This window comes from Ascaphus truei, chromosome 4 (assembly GCF_040206685.1).
Source record: "Ascaphus truei isolate aAscTru1 chromosome 4, aAscTru1.hap1, whole genome shotgun sequence".
Lineage (NCBI taxonomy): Eukaryota > Metazoa > Chordata > Amphibia > Anura > Ascaphidae > Ascaphus > Ascaphus truei.
The window spans coordinates 339,557,328-339,573,525 of NC_134486.1; the positions used below are offsets into that span (position 1 = coordinate 339,557,328).

General features: G+C 40.9%; 1 protein-coding gene across 1 annotated transcript in view; it reads left to right on the forward strand.

The window, feature by feature from the left end:
• The window catches only part of COL21A1 (collagen type XXI alpha 1 chain), a 313,124-nt gene that overhangs the window by 198,879 nt on the left and 98,047 nt on the right, over nt 1–16,198 (forward strand). Inside the window, exons 16-18 of the mRNA XM_075598156.1 lie at nt 1,271–1,324; nt 7,536–7,580; nt 10,542–10,595. Of these exons, the coding sequence (XP_075454271.1) occupies nt 1,271–1,324; nt 7,536–7,580; nt 10,542–10,595 (153 nt within the window). The remainder of the gene's footprint in view (nt 1–1,270; nt 1,325–7,535; nt 7,581–10,541; nt 10,596–16,198) is intronic.

Consider the following 16,198-nt stretch of genomic DNA (forward strand, 5'->3'; position numbering starts at 1 on the left):
AGGGAGTAGCTAGCCAGCTGTCAATATCCCACATTAGAAAAAATGGAGAGTGAACTCCAATGTTCCAATGCTGCAATCATATAAAAAAGCAAAAAATGCAATCACTGTCCAGGAGTAACTAGGAATGTCTTTAGGCAGGTGTGAGATAATAAGTATTAGGGAATAAAGTCAAGATGGCTATAAAGGTATGGGCACACCAGTCGGGGGTTAATTTGCAAATGTGAACCAAAGATACAAAGCAGTGAGGCCGCAGCCACATAAGCTATTGATCAATAATAGTTCCAATAATGCTAACCTGACCCGACCGGTAATCCTGCCACCTTTTCAGCCGTGCAATGCAATGAAGCAAAAAAATCCCCTCCAACCTGTATAAGGCAGGGGAATCCCAGCTGCAGAGGAATCAAAGAACCTGGGTGCTCCTTTCGCTGATCTGCCGATGGACACCGCAGCTCATCTGCTGCCTGGCGTGTATGCCAAAACCCTCAGCTCGCCGATGTTGATGACGTAGGGGCTGCGTCTCCGAAAGCCACGGCCGCACTGTGCTGGGGTCCCACGGGTAGTGCGATCAAGCCCATAGATAACACTGGGGCTCTATACCGCGAGGCAACCAGCCGTGCTGTGACCCGGGCAGATGACGTGTAGGCAGTGTCACAGAGCTCACTGGCTGTGTTGCGCTGGGGTCCCCGGGTAGAGTGCTCCAACCCTCCGATCACACTGGGTCTGCCTCCAGAAAGAAACGGCCGTGCCGGGACTTGGGATACTGCATGCAGGGTGTTGCTATAGCGCAGATCAGCTGGATACCGCCTCCGTTCAGTGTTGATAGTAAACACCTGTAGCCTCAGAGACTGCTGTGTGCTCCATACCAAGTAGGTAATAGGAGGTAGGAAAGGCGGATGGGCACTAATCCTAGTAACACTACAAGCTGCTAACGCGTTAGAGTGGTTCTACTATGATGTCCTACCTTTTTTCTAAATAAAGTAATTTTATTTTACTAGCTTGTAGTGTTACTAGGATTAGTGCCCATCCGCCTTTCCTACCTCCAATATCCCACATTAAACTTTGGTAAGTAAATAAGCATGATAACTGATTTATAGATAAATAAATTGCTTTCAGAACTGATGGACTCCAGTAAGAATTATTGGTGTTGCTATGTTTAGGAAGACCCCTAGTTCATGTGAAAATGTTTGCTTGCGTCTTTAAATGCTATAAAAATAAATATCCTTTATATATTGTCTGTAAATAGTAATGTAATTTCATAATATTTCTAAAGGGTGAAGAAGGAAAACGAGGTCTACCAGGAATGGAAGGTCATCAAGGATTACCAGTAAATATTAATATTTACGTGAAATCTGATTTAAAATAGACTCAGTCTATTTAATATCATTTTGATAAATGTGTTTATTCATTTGTTAGTTTTGCTAGTGTGTTACTCCTCTCCATATATTCTCCATAAGACAACTAAACCAACATTACACCAAAAAGTAAACTTAAAATGTATATTAAAATATATACATACAATAGGAAATCACTATAGGCCAGCTGCAGCAAATATGGCATTGGTGAGATTATGTCTTCCAAGTGTAAAGGTTTTTCCTCCACCCGATTGGGAGATTCTGCCATTACAGCATGTGTGGTGCATGCTACAGTACCTGTTGGTAAGCAGGACGGCTGAGTTGTCCACCGGTGGTTGTGGGGACACAGGACAGGTTTCTGGGGTACATACCCCACATGGTTCTCTAGCAGTGCAGCGTCTCCATCTGCCGCAGGCTCCAGATGTTAGGAAGGCGATCTCCTATGGTAGAAATACTCCCTCTCCTTCCCCAGTAAGATCACACACCATAGGTATGGAATAATGGTCAGCGCAAATTATGGATCTCCAGATGGAAAAAAATATATATAGAAAAACAATACAGTGTGGATTAATACAACAGCTAAATATAACAGGGAATAATCCCAAAACATATATAGCGTTAGGGGGTGGCACTTAATAAGTATGAAATAGCTACTCACACGGCCATGTGTGAGCCCCTTCCTTCAGAAAAGTCTTTAGAGTCTGACGTGTAAGCCCTCCTCTCAGCTGGTTCCTCCAATAGACCAGGTAGGATGTAGTGAGAGAATGGCACCTCTCCCGTAGTCCCAAATGCAGAGAATGGGCAGAGCCAAAGTTAACGAGTAACCCAGTTTATTGCAGTTTATTGCATAATAAAAAATTTAAACACACTATAAAATGCACAAGGCAGCTATGGATTGTTCCAACGGGTCCTCTGCTTCCCGGTGAACCCCCTCGGGTGTGTCCGACTGTGGCACCAGTACTAGGGATCCTTGTCGAAAGTATGGTGGCTGCCTGTGTCCAAAACTACGAGCGCCGGCAAGGAACAATGCGTTTCGCAAGTAAGATTGCTTCGTCAGGTTCCTGCCGGCTCTCGTTCCTCCGAGTAATATAGGCAACTTGCTTAATTGGCCACATTATTCAATCATCAATAAAACATGATTTGCTAGTCACAAAACATACAAAGTAGTCCCATGTAATACATTAAGATGCTTTGAGTTTATACGGTAAATGTAAACTGTTTTAAAGGCTCTTGAGAACACACACCAGGCAGGAGGTATATGAAACAGGAACGGCTTTATTCTGTTCAGTACAATGCAGTTACAGCAGGCCTCTGCCCTATGCAGTCTCTGGTGGTCTATCCAGTTGTAGGAAGGTCCCTGGACATCCATTATGGGCCAAGGGCCCCCGCAGCTGTCCTTGCTCTTCCCTGATACTCTAGCAGAGGCAGAGGAAATGTCCACATTCATTCTCCCCCGAGGAGAAGAGGAACAGAGAAAACCCAATGCTCAAGCACCCTGCTGCGTGAACTGCCTCTCTCAAGTGGGGAAAGGCACTACTGAATTTGGGTGGCAATCCCCCTTAAGTACAGCCAGGAGGGGGGCACCAGGTCTGACTCACGATTAGATATACTCAAGTATGGTTCCACCACCTCCCCCTGTCACAAGTGTACTGCAGGGAGTGGGGAAACCCCATGATAAGTGCTGGCAGGGCTTACTGCCAGTGAGGGCAGACTGGTAGCCAAGAACTAGTCCTGGCTACACAAGATTCAAGAATATGGAATAGTGCATAAACACATGAAGCCCAACAGGATTACCACATCTCAAAAAATGTCAATCAGATCTCTTTTGAGACCCATACGTATTTATTTAATCCTCTAACACGTCTTGCCATACTCATTAAACAGTTCTCCTATGTCTAGAGTGATATTTTTGTTAATTTGTATGAAATATTTGGTTTTCACATGCTATTCACTAAGTTTTGCCAGGGCAAATCTCGGTGCTTGAGGGACCTCCAGAACCCGTTCTTTGGACCTGTCAACTTTCACAGATTTCCAGTGAGTTGTATAGCCTATTGTATCGCCTAGTCTCAAGGGAAGAATTTTAAATTTCATGGAATCTGTGAGGGCGACAACGTCCCACAATTGAAAGAAACAGGGTACCCCATTGCTGAAACAGGGTACCCCATTGCTGTAAGTTCCCTGCCTCTTTGAATTGTAGTGTGCGATTTTCTCAGTGCTAGGCAGAGTTCACCCACTGCTGAGTACTGAGATTTTGCTCTCCAAAATTCTTGGTGTGCCACGTGACAAAACAGAAACACGGGGGTTGGAGAGCCATGGTTAGCACTGTGTAGGCTAAGGTAAGTCCCTCCTTTGTATATTCCCTTTCCTCATATATTCTCAGCCATAGCTCCATAGACAATGCCAGGTAAGGAACTTACTCTTTTTTGTGTGTGTCATTATACATTATATTGTAAACTCTGTGAACTAGTGTTCTACTGTTTATCCATACATTAGAGTGTCAGGTATATGGATTAGTATTCTGTATCTAAACATTAGAGTGCAATCTCTGTGTGTGCCTGTGCATATATATATATATATATATATGTTATGGTGGGTGAAAAAGGCGACAGAAACCTCCACCATTAGCATATAGCCAATAAAGAATATCACTTGTGAGCACATTCACATGTCTTAGACAGGTCTGCAACCCTGCCTTTCAACCATTATCACCTCGCATACAGTGATACAGTGCTCCCACTGCAGCAAGGGATTCTGGGAAATGACATGTAAATGAGCACACAATGTGTCACCTTTTGCCTGGAATATCCATTCCCCCATTCATAATGGGCTCCATGTGAATGGATATTCCAGGCAAAAGGTGACACATTGTGTGATAATGGTTGAAAGGCAGGGTTGCAGACCTGTCTAAGACATGTGAATGTGCTCACAAGTGATATTCTTTAAATATAACGTTACCAACAGTGGCAAAGAGGCAACAGCACTCAGTAGGTATCAAAAACGATAATTGTATTAGGAATACTTGCACATAGAATCAACGTTTCGCACCTTCCCTGAGGAAGATCCCATTGTGTGGATCGAAATGTTGGTTCTGTGTGCAAGTATATACAGTGGTATGAAAAAGAAAGTACACCCTCTTTGAATTCTATGGTTTTACATATCAGGACATAATAACAATCATCTGTTCCTTAGCAGGTAAATACAACCTCAGATGAACAACAACACGTGACATATTACACTGTGTCATGATTTATTTAACAAAAATAAAGCCAAAATGGAGAAGCCATGTAAAGCAGAGTGGGCCAAAATTCCTCCACAACGATGTGAGAGATTGATAAAGTCATGCAGAATACAATTACTTCAAGTTATTGCTGCTAAAGGTGGTTCTACAAGCTATTGAATCATAAGTTATACTTAGTTTTTCACACATGGCTTCTTCATTGTGGCTTTATTTTTGTTAAATAAATCATGACATGGTGTAATATGTCATGTGTTTTTGTTCATCTGAGGTTGTATTTACCTAATTTTAAGACCTGCTAAGAAACAGATGATTGTTATCATGACATAATATGTAAAACCATAGAATTCAAAGAGGGTGTACTTTCTTTTTCACACAACTGTATGTAATGGTGTTTCCCCCACCTGGTGGGAGATTTGGCCATTACTACGTATGTGGTGCATGATACCTGCTGGTAACAGGAGTGCTGAGCTGTCCGCCAATAGTAGTGGGGACACAGGATCAGGTTTCTGGGGTACATTTCCCACGTGGTTCTCTAGCAGTGCAGCGCCTCCATCTGCTGTAGGCTCCAGGTAAGTGGAGATGAACTGCTACAGTAGAATTATTCCCTCTCCTCCCAGTAATATCACACACCAGGCCGCAAGTATATGCAAACAGGAACAGTCATTATTGATTACACCACAACACAGAAGTGGTCTGCCCAATCACTGTTTCTCAGGATCAGCTATCTACTGGATGATGGTCCCTGGACAACCACTACAGGTCAGGGCCCCTGCAGCTGTCCTAGCTCTTCCTGACTCCCCTATCAGGAGTCAGGGTATAGGTCTTCACTCACTCTCCCCCAAGGGGAAGAGGAACAGGGAAAGCCCCAATATCAGGCTCTCTGTTTACAACCTGCCTCTCACAGTCGGGAGAGGCACTACTCAATTTGGGGTGGCACTGCCCTTAAGTACAGCCAGGAGGAGGGCACCAGTTCTGTCCCATGATTAGACATGCACAGGTCTGATGTTACCGCCTCCCACTGTCAATCAAGTGTAGCACCAAGGAGTGGGGAAAACCCATATTGACTGCTGGCAAATACATACATACATACATATATATATATATACACACACATATATATATATATATATATATATATATACAGTGTTCGACAAACCTATATATTTGCTCGCCCCGGGTGAGTGGATTTAACCCCCGGGCAAGTAAATATTGGCAAAAGCAGCACACGTTTGGTACTAGGTGGCGAGTAGATTTTTTTGTGTGGCGAGTCGATTTTTTGGTGATTTGTCAACCACTATATATATATAGTGGTTGACAAATCACCAAAAAATCGACTCGCCACACAAAAAAATCTACTCGCCACCTAGTACCAAACGTGTGCTGCTTTTGCCAATATTTACTCGCCCGGGGGTTAAATCCACTCGCCCGAGGCGAGCAAATATATAGGTTATACTATACCTATACACTATATATATAGTGGTTGACAAATCACCAAAAAATCTACTCGCCACCTAGTACCAAACGTGTGCTGCTTTTGCCAATATTTACTCGCCCGGGGGTTAAATCCACTCGCCCGGGGCGAGCAAATATATAGGTTTGTCGAACACTGTATATATATATATATATATATATATATATATATATATATATATATATATATATGTGTGTATATATATATGTATGTATGTATGTATTTGCCAGCAGTCAATATGGGTTTTCCCCACTCCTTGGTGCTACACTTGATTGACAGTGGGAGGCGGTGACATCAGACCTGTGCATGCCTAATCATGGGACAGAACTGGTGCCCTCCTATATATATATATATATTTGTACTACTGATGCACTCGCAGGACTCTTAACTGCAAACACTTCAAACATCTTGATAAAGGCCCAAGTAGGGACCGAAACACAGATCTTGGCTTTATGAATGAAAGAAGTGTTTGCAGTTAAAGCTGCAGTTCAGTCAATATCCTGCATGTGTGTTTTTTTAATACATCAGTTCTGTAGTAAGAAAAAATACTTTTAGCATTTTCTGTTTTAAAAAAACAACTCTGAAAGACCAATTTTCTTGTATTCTATTTTAACAGCCATTTGCTAAGGCACTGCCCCTTCATGTCCTGTCACAAGCCCTGGCACACCCTTTTGTCAGCCCTGCCCTCCCTCTAGCACATGTCAGTGCAGGAATGCTCATGAATATTCATGAGCTTCCACTGACAGACAAGCAGAATATAAACAGATCCCTTCACTAAACATGTCACCAAATTTCGACCTATCAATACATGGAGAACGAATTGACTGACAGCTATACAGTTCTTTAGGTAATTAGAGATTGCACACATGAAACTATTGAAGTAAAAAAATAAATTAAAAAAAAAAAAAGACTGAACTGCAGCTTTAAGGAGTCCTGTGAGTGCATCATTACTACTATTTGTTCTGCAATTAAATTGTGTGCATGAAGCACCCAGGCAACTGATTCTATATATATTCCAAAATCCTGTTTGGAATATATATGTATGGATATAATCCATACATTATATTATAAAATATGTGCTTTCAGTGTACCAATAACACCCTCATTGACCTCTCCCCTTCTCTCGTCATGTTTCACTTACTGTTTCTCTTAATTCTCCTCCTGGATGTTCCATCGTTACCTGAAGCTTAACATGTCCAAAACAGAACTAATCCTTTTACCCCCAGGACATTGGAAAGACCTTCAGGGGACAACATTGAAAAATATACATTTTTGAGCAACAAATCTGAATGTCTCCCTAATGAATAGTTGAGTTGTCATAAGAAAAAAAAGGATTACAACGGAACAGTAGAAAGTCAACCCTGCAATAGACTACGAATGACACATTAGCTCATAGACCCAAACCATATTTACAGTAATACTATACTAAACATAAGCAGGCTACCAGATTTTATTTTTATATTTGCCATTGCAGGGAATGCCAGGAATTCCTGGAAATGACGGTACAACAGGAATGAAGGTTTGTAATTTCAGTTTTATTAGATTGATGGGATTTATTTATTTTAGCATAACAATAAAATGGACATATTTTACTTTACAAATGGACATATTGAACTTAAATTATGGTCTTCGTAAACGACATATGGATAAATTACTATTTTGACTCGTTCAGTTCTAGTTCTGCCTACTACTAGCTTAGTATAATTGTTGTGTGCATAAGACCATATACATTTCTGTCACGACTGTTGAATGAAAAACGATCTCTTTTATACCTAAGATTGATTTAAAATTGACATTAGTACATACAAGTCTAAATAGAACACAAGTATTACATTATAGGACATCCTCAGAATATATAAAAAAAAATGTGGATTGTGTGTGTGTGTGTGAGTGTGAGTGTGTGTGTGTAGGACAAATCAGCGCAACAGTGCTCACTGGTGTGTTTAATGTGATATGAATGTGTGCTGGACTAAAATTAATTAGGTATCATTAAGCTTAATATAAAACAGTTTCATAATACAAGATATCTGATGATGAATATAAAACAATCAAACAAATGTTACTATATATAATGAAAATTGTGCAAACAATCTTATAGAAAAATAGTGCCCAATTAGTCAATAACAAAATGATAACATCAACTTGTAGAGAATAACAAATATGGAGACTGAGCATCTTCAGTTGGAAAAAAGCTTTCCAAGGTGGTTAGAATGTTGAAAATGGAAGAAGAAGCACATTCTCCAAGGTGCAGATGAATTTAATTAATATGGGTGATTAAAAAGTCTGATTCAAGATAAAACATTCATATATCAAGCTCGTTATAAAGTCATGAAGGTAATACTGTTACAACTCGGATCCAGCTGAATGGTGGGAGGATTAAATGAGAGGGATGAACATTCAGTGGCTCTTGAGGATATTTTAAAATATTGTAGATATTTGCCATATCCAGAAAAAAAAAAACACTGAAAGTGTGAGTGTTTAACTCCGTGAGGACGTCTCGGAGGAAAGGACTGATCAGCAGTAATTGTGGAAATCCAGCAAATTCAAGTCTCCAAAGCTGTCATAGCCGCTCTTCTCCAAGCTGAAATGTAAAATTATGCCTGGGGAATCCACACCACAAGCAGCTGTGACTGGAAGTACCACAACACTGAAATGAGGATGTTACACTCAACAATGATATCACAGATAAGGGGGGCTCCCAGGCAGTAAGCAGCGGCAGCTCACGTGTGAATAATAAAGTATAACAAATTGCAAATAGAACTTGAATAGCCACTGGGTATATGGATACCAATAAGACGTGGACAAAGGTCCAGGTAACAAACCATCTCAACGTGTTCCGTCACACTATGGCGACTTCCTCAGGGGTGTGTTTGTTGGGAAATGAAGTGATCTTAAATACCCTGTTCATTGCTATTGCAACATGAGACTAACAAAAGTTCTTAAAGCTGCAGAAATCTAGAGACAAATGTTACAGCTGCTTGCTGTGTGGACATCTCAGCTGATAGTGCTCATCACGCTATCGCAGAGAAGAGAGGCTCTACAGCTTCAGGTCAGAGCTGGCGTGAGAGTTTTTAAATCATAGCTGATCGCTATCTGGGAATCCCCTTTACCTGTTACATCATTGTTGAGTCAGGTTTTTGTGAGTGTTCATTCTTCTCATGTAATCCTTTCACCGTTCAGCTGGTTTCCGAGTGGTAACCAGATTACCTTAATTGCTTTTTTTAAGAACTTGATATATGAATGTTTTATCCTGATTCTAACTTTTTAATCACCTATATTACTTAAATTAATCCGCACCTTGCATTTTACACAGACACACACACACACACACACACACACACACACACACACACACACACACACACACACACACACACACACACACACACACACACACACACACACACACACACACACACACACACACACCATTCTCAAATGTATTTTACTTACATAGAATAAATATTACTAGCTTCTGCAGTCAATTCCAGTACAGTCCGTCTGCTAACTTTGATTATTGATTTGATTATTGATTTGATTCTGTAATATCCCTCCAAACACTACTAGTAATAACTATTGTGTGGTAGATTACTGTGTTAAGATATATTCTGATTTACTATATTATGATTCTTTTTGCTGCCAGAGGGTTCTGCACCGCATTGCCGCACAATGTGCCAGGCAAAGGGCTAATGATGTCACAAATGCAGCTCATTTTAATTTTGATACTATCACCCAAATATTATTTATTTTATATATACTGTATATGGAAAGTAGAAATACATTTTTCCTTTACACATTTCATTCAGCAGAATTAGTATGTTAGCTAGGTGTATAGTATGAATCAGATAAATAATTTGTCAAGCAAATAAAAATACTACTTGTGAGCGCATTCACATCTCAGACATTTCTGAAACACTGATTTTCACCATTATCTCTTAGCATATAAGTGCTTCCACTGCAGCTAGGGATTCTAGGAAATGACATGCAAGTGAGCACACAGTGTCACCTTTTACTTCGTCTGTTTCAACATGGCTTCTATAAGCATATGCCTGTCGTATTACACAGCTTTTCAGTAAAGCCTAAGTTTAAGATATGTCAAGAAATTTCTATTTACATACTGTATAAACAATTTATTTTGCAATCCCCTCTTTAATTGTGACTGTGCACTGCTGGGTAGCTACATTTTCTGCTGATTAAGCCAAAGACATATTGGCCACATTTACTAAGATATCTAATGGCATATAACCCCTTCTGGTGCTGGTAGACAATTGTACAGCCCATTTAATACTGCTTAGTAAATAACGGCTTTATTTACATGCATATAATGTACTACACCTGAGATGGTAAAGAGAGAATCAGGATTAGACTAGATGAGAAAGTGTAGTGGTCAATTTAGATTTGACCCTTTTATGAAAATACTGTACATAAACACTCTACTACATAATACATATTAACTTAATGTGATTTTTTTTTCTTTTAGGGTGAAACAGGACCTTCAGCTCAACCAGGTGCCAGAGGACCCCCTGGGATTCCTGTATGTATGCACAAACATTTCTGGTACTTTTTAATGTAGCATAAGTTAACGTCACGTTAATAGTAACAAAAGACAATAGCATAACATTTAGTCATGTTTCATCCCGTAAAGAGCACTGCTTAAACCAGGGGTACTCAACTCCAGTCCTTAAGCCTCCCTCCCCCCCCAATAGGTCATGTTTCAATATGTAGCCGGTCCTCCCTGTCCCAACCTCACATTGGGCCTACTCAGGGAACTCTCATTCTGGCTATAGGGACTTTGGTGGTGCATACCTGCTGGTAACAGGAGGGCCTGGGTCTCCCGCGATGTCATGGGGGATAACAGGACAGGCTTCTCTGGGGCTGAGCCCAAATTCTTCTTAATGGTGCAGCACCTCCACCTTGTGCAGCCCCCAGGTGTATGGGGTGGAGTATCTGCAAAAGAGTTATCTCCCTCTCCTCCCAATATACTCCACTCTCAGGCAGGAGGTTAAACCAAAGGGTTCTTTATTGTCCAGACTAGTAGCAGCTTATGCACATCACACATCACTTCAGCAGAAGGGTGTTCACCACCAGGATGATCTCTAAACACACTCCTTGGTGGAGCAAGATAGTATCTCCCCTCTCCCCTAAGGGAGAGCCTTCAGCATACTAGAGCCCTGGCAGCTTAATTTGAACCCACCATCCTCTTTCTTAACTGCAGAGGAACCACCTCTCTCAAGGCTAGAGAGTAACACTGAACTCTGACACACACACACACAGACTAAACAGGAAGGGGTAATCCTTTTAGTACAGATCCAGTAGTCCCACCCTGTGCCTTTGATTGACACAAAACATGAGCACTACCTTCTCTGACCAACTGAATCACAGTGGTTGAGCACTACCTTCTCTGACCAACTGAATCACAGTGGTTGGGGCAAACCCATTTAACTCCTTGCAAACCTGCCCTTACCAGGGATTATTTACCAGGAGGAGGAAAGAATAATACCCCAACCTACCAGGGCTATAAGTATATCCCTGCTTCAGCACAGGTGACTCAATCGGTCCCTGCATCAGCACTGGTGGCTCAAACAGTCCCTGCTTCAGCAATGGTGACTCAATCAGTTCCTGCTTAAGTACTGATGGCTCAACCAGTCGCTGATTCAGCACAGGTGGCTCAATCAGTTCCTGCTTCAGCATAATTGGTTCAATCAGAGGCTCAGTTGAAGACTTGGCCTTTGATTGAACCACCTGTGCCCGAAGCTGGGATATCCTTAAAACCTGACCTGTTTGGGGGGCTTGAGGACTGGAGTTGAGCACCCCTGGCTTAAACTATTACAGGCATTAGTGATAATGACATTCAAATAATATACAAATGATGATTTCTGTATTCTATTATCTCCTATGTACTGTACTAAAGTTCACTAAGGTTAACAGGGGAACTTAACTTTCTAGTTAAGTTATAACTAAACTTGGCATTACTCCCACCCAGACATTGAAATAGCGCTTTTACTGTGGCTGGAAAGTTGTAATGCCACAGTTAGGTGTAAATTAAATAACAGAGAGTTATTTCCCAATGTCATTTTCCTCTCACTCTCTCTCCACTTCGGCCAAAGCCCTATTTCGAAATCTGGGTACGAGCAATGCCAAGCCTAACATACTGTAACATCACAATGTTATGTTCCAATAACAGGACATTAAGCCTATCCTAATGAGAAAAACAGTCGTTTAGTCATTGATTTTGCATATAATTAGCTTTGTGGATTCCGCATTAACTCAGGAACATAACGTCTGTTCTTGTTTTAGGTAAATGTCACCTGATTAAACTGAGTTTAGTGCATCTAGGCCAATGAGATTAAAATAAGACTATACTAAAATAAAGCAGTTTAGTATTATTTCAACCAAATATATTGAGGAATGTGCCCACATTTGTCATTTTAGATGCAACTAATTATGTTTGTATTTAGTAGCCTACAAAGATGAACACTTTTGGGTATTGTTTTGAATTAGTTTAATCATATGGTCTGTTTTTTTTATAGAAAATAACATATATTATATTTTGCTGTGGAATGTATGGCAGGGAAGGCAGCCCAGATCTAAGCAGTGGGAAGAAGTTGGGGCTCCGCTTCTAATTATAATAAAACATTAAAAGGACTGTGATTTCCCGCTTCCTGCTTACTGTTTCCAATTTGTTAACTTTCCAGAATCAAAATGAGAAACACCTACAGATTACATTTACAAGTGGTGAAAGGAAACATTTTTATATAATCATTCCCCACGTTTTTCTTTCAATTCTTTCACAGTTGTAAAGTTAACAGTAAATATGCAGAACTAGTCTTGTTTTTACAATAATTGTAATAGCATGTACAGTATTATATAGTTAGTATGTGTTTATCTATATCTTTATTTATATAGTGCCATCATTTACATACTGTGGCATGTTACATCAGTAATACATGTGACATAATAGGAATAAGCACTTCATGCATAAAAGTACAGTAGACATTAGGAATATACAGAAAGTCCCGGCCCTGAAGCGTTTATAATCTTAGTGATAGTTCTGATATTACTTTAAGTGAGCGTTCTTGTGGATACAGTACTTAAGAAGGCAAAAAAACAACAAATGTACAACTGGAATATGCATTATCAATCTATTTAAGTACATGAGCAGTAATTTAGTTTCATACATTTTTAATTACAAAAAAACTGCGGGGGAAATATATCAATGCAATTTGGTGCAAAAATGTACACAAATTACAGTATGTCGACACATTTACCTGGAGTAAACGGTTCTGAATATCAATTTACATCAAATGTAGGAAATTATTTCTTACATTTGACACAAACGCAAACAGAAAATTGAGCAATGCATCAAAACAAAGTTCTATTTGCACTTTATATAGATTAATTCACCTCCCCTTTATCTTGTAGGATTTACCTCAAACAAGAAAATGTTATGGAATGCACTTTTCAGTCTGTGATCCATAATCTTCCATTGCTTTGGCGTTTCTTTAGAAACCATCTAATATATTAGTATATAAAACCATCGGAGTGAATCCTCCCGGGCAGCTTACTGTTCACGGGGCTGCGAGAGCTGCAGCCGCACGGGAACAGTGAACATCGCGGCACCGGTGACAGCAAGTCTTCCTACATCTGTATTGGTATATGAACTGTTTATGGTTTGAAATGTAAATGTACAGTACAAATGTAAGGAAACAGGGCAACATTTTGCTTTAAATGCAAAAATATGTTTTATCATGAAGGAATTGCATTGTACAATACAATTCAGTAAACGTAGAGTGCAGCTCTGTTCGGTGGCTGTACCCAACCTGTTGCTGCAATAAGCTGCATTATAAAAAGTGACTGAAATGCATTAGACCTGTGTTCTATGCTTATTTTCGTGCCTGATGATGCTGGTATTAGCCGAATATAGTACGACCTCACACATTATACGACCCTAAAGATTTTAATGTGTTCTACATGAAAAATAAAAGGTGTTAGGCTGCGCATATAATACGAGTACAGTTTTTGGAAGGACATTTTTAGGGGAAAAAAACATAGCACTATATTTAGGCCAATACGGTAATTTATTCCAGTATCTATCTATCTATCTATCTATCTATCTATCTATCTATCTATCTATCTATCTATCTATCTATCTATCTATCTATCTATCTATCTATCTATCTATCTATCTGTCTATCGTAATGCATACACAGAGTGCACTCTGCTTCTTTGCACTTTAGTCTCCTACAGTATATAAATACAATCTAAAGGCCTCCACTAGATTTTTATTTAAATACTATTTATTTAATGCCAAGTTGTTACGTTTTACATAACCAAAAAGGGAGGGGGGATAAACAAAAAGTAAATGTGAGTTACACATCATTGTACTTCACATATATATATATATATATATATATATATATATATATATATATATATATATATATATATATATATAGATTGATAGATAGATATACATATACATATATACATATATATATATATATATATATATATATTGCATGTTAGATACTGTTTGTTACAAAAAGGACATACCACACTAGGTTGTAGTTGCTTTATGAGCAAAATAAACTTAACACTTGATTTCACTCAAGCAGTCTGGAAGAGCTGCGGAGAGAAACTGTATCTCCCTGCACAGCTCTTACAAGCGATTGCCTTGTTTTTATTTTAATTACTGTAGATACAGTAGGATTGAAGCAGGTGGTCTCTGAACCTGAACCAGATTAACCACCATTACTCGTTTTGTTGGTGATAGAAAGCGGTTTGTTGGGGAAGAGGGGGTGGGTGAAAGTTTTGTTGCCCCAGGGTGGGCGGTTAGGCCTCCCAGGAGTGTTGTTAGAGGGGTTAATCCCTTCATTACCTTGGGGGTTAGTCAGGGCCACCAACAGAAATTGTGGGGCCCGGGACAAACATTTTAAGCAGGGCCCCCCCCGTGTCGGCAGTATTAACCGCCGCCCCCCATTTCACAGCTCGCGAGCCCCCTCTCTTTCCCCCCCTCTTTCTCATGTATTTCTCTCCCTTCCGTCTCACCCCATCTCACTCTCCCGCCTCGTATGTATTTCTCTCCCCTGCTTCTCAATCCTACTCCCTCTTTTCCTCACTCACCCCCTCTCTCCTCTCCCTCCGTCAATCTCTCATTCCCTCCCCCACCCACACAATTCCACCCACAATATACTGTATATACCAAAAAACTTCCTACCCCCAAATACATTAACCCCCGCCCCTCCCTGCCCCCCCCTGAAAATGCATACAATAAACCCACCTACCCAAAACATATAAAAAAAAAAAACAATACATAACCCCCCATACATATATATATCTTACGAGAGAGAGAGAGAGAGAGAGAGAGAGAGAGAGATAAAAATACACATTACATAAAAAAAAACCCTCCCAATACATATAAAAATACCCCAAACCCCCCAATACATATAAAAATACCCCCAAGCCCCCCAATACATATAAAAATACCCTCAAGCCCCACAATACATATGAAAATACCCACAAGCCCCCTAATACATATACAAATTCCCCCAAGAACCCCAATACATATACAAATTCCACCAAGCCCCCCAATACATATACAAATTCCCACAATACATATATAAAAAAAAGACTTACCTTTTGGATGATGAGGCCGGGTCCAGTGGAAGCCGGTAGGGGTGGGGGGGGGGGGAGGTGGTTGCCGGTAGGAGTGGGGAGGGAGGAAAGGTGGATGCTGGTAGGGGGGGGTGGGGAGGTGGATGCCGGTAGGTGAGGGAGTGAGGAGCAGGCTGGATGAAGCTGGGGAGGGCCTTGTGTGCTAGGCCCAAAACTGTTTGTAGCGCTGGGGTGGGGGGGAGGAGGTTGACGTGCCTCACCCCGTCACTGCTGCTCTTTCCTCTCAGGACACAGAACTCTAATCCCTGCATCCTCCTGCTGTGGGGGGGGCAGTGGCTGTGGGGGGGTTGCCGGGTGCGGGGGGGGTTGCCGGGGCGGGGGGTCGTCACAGCAGTTGCCACCGGCCCCGCTGCAGGCATCTGCCTCACCATGCTGCATGTGCCGGGCCTCCCTCTCACGCCGGCTTTATATAACCCAGCTGCTGACTTCTGGCGCTGCCGATAGGGAGACCCGGCACAGCGT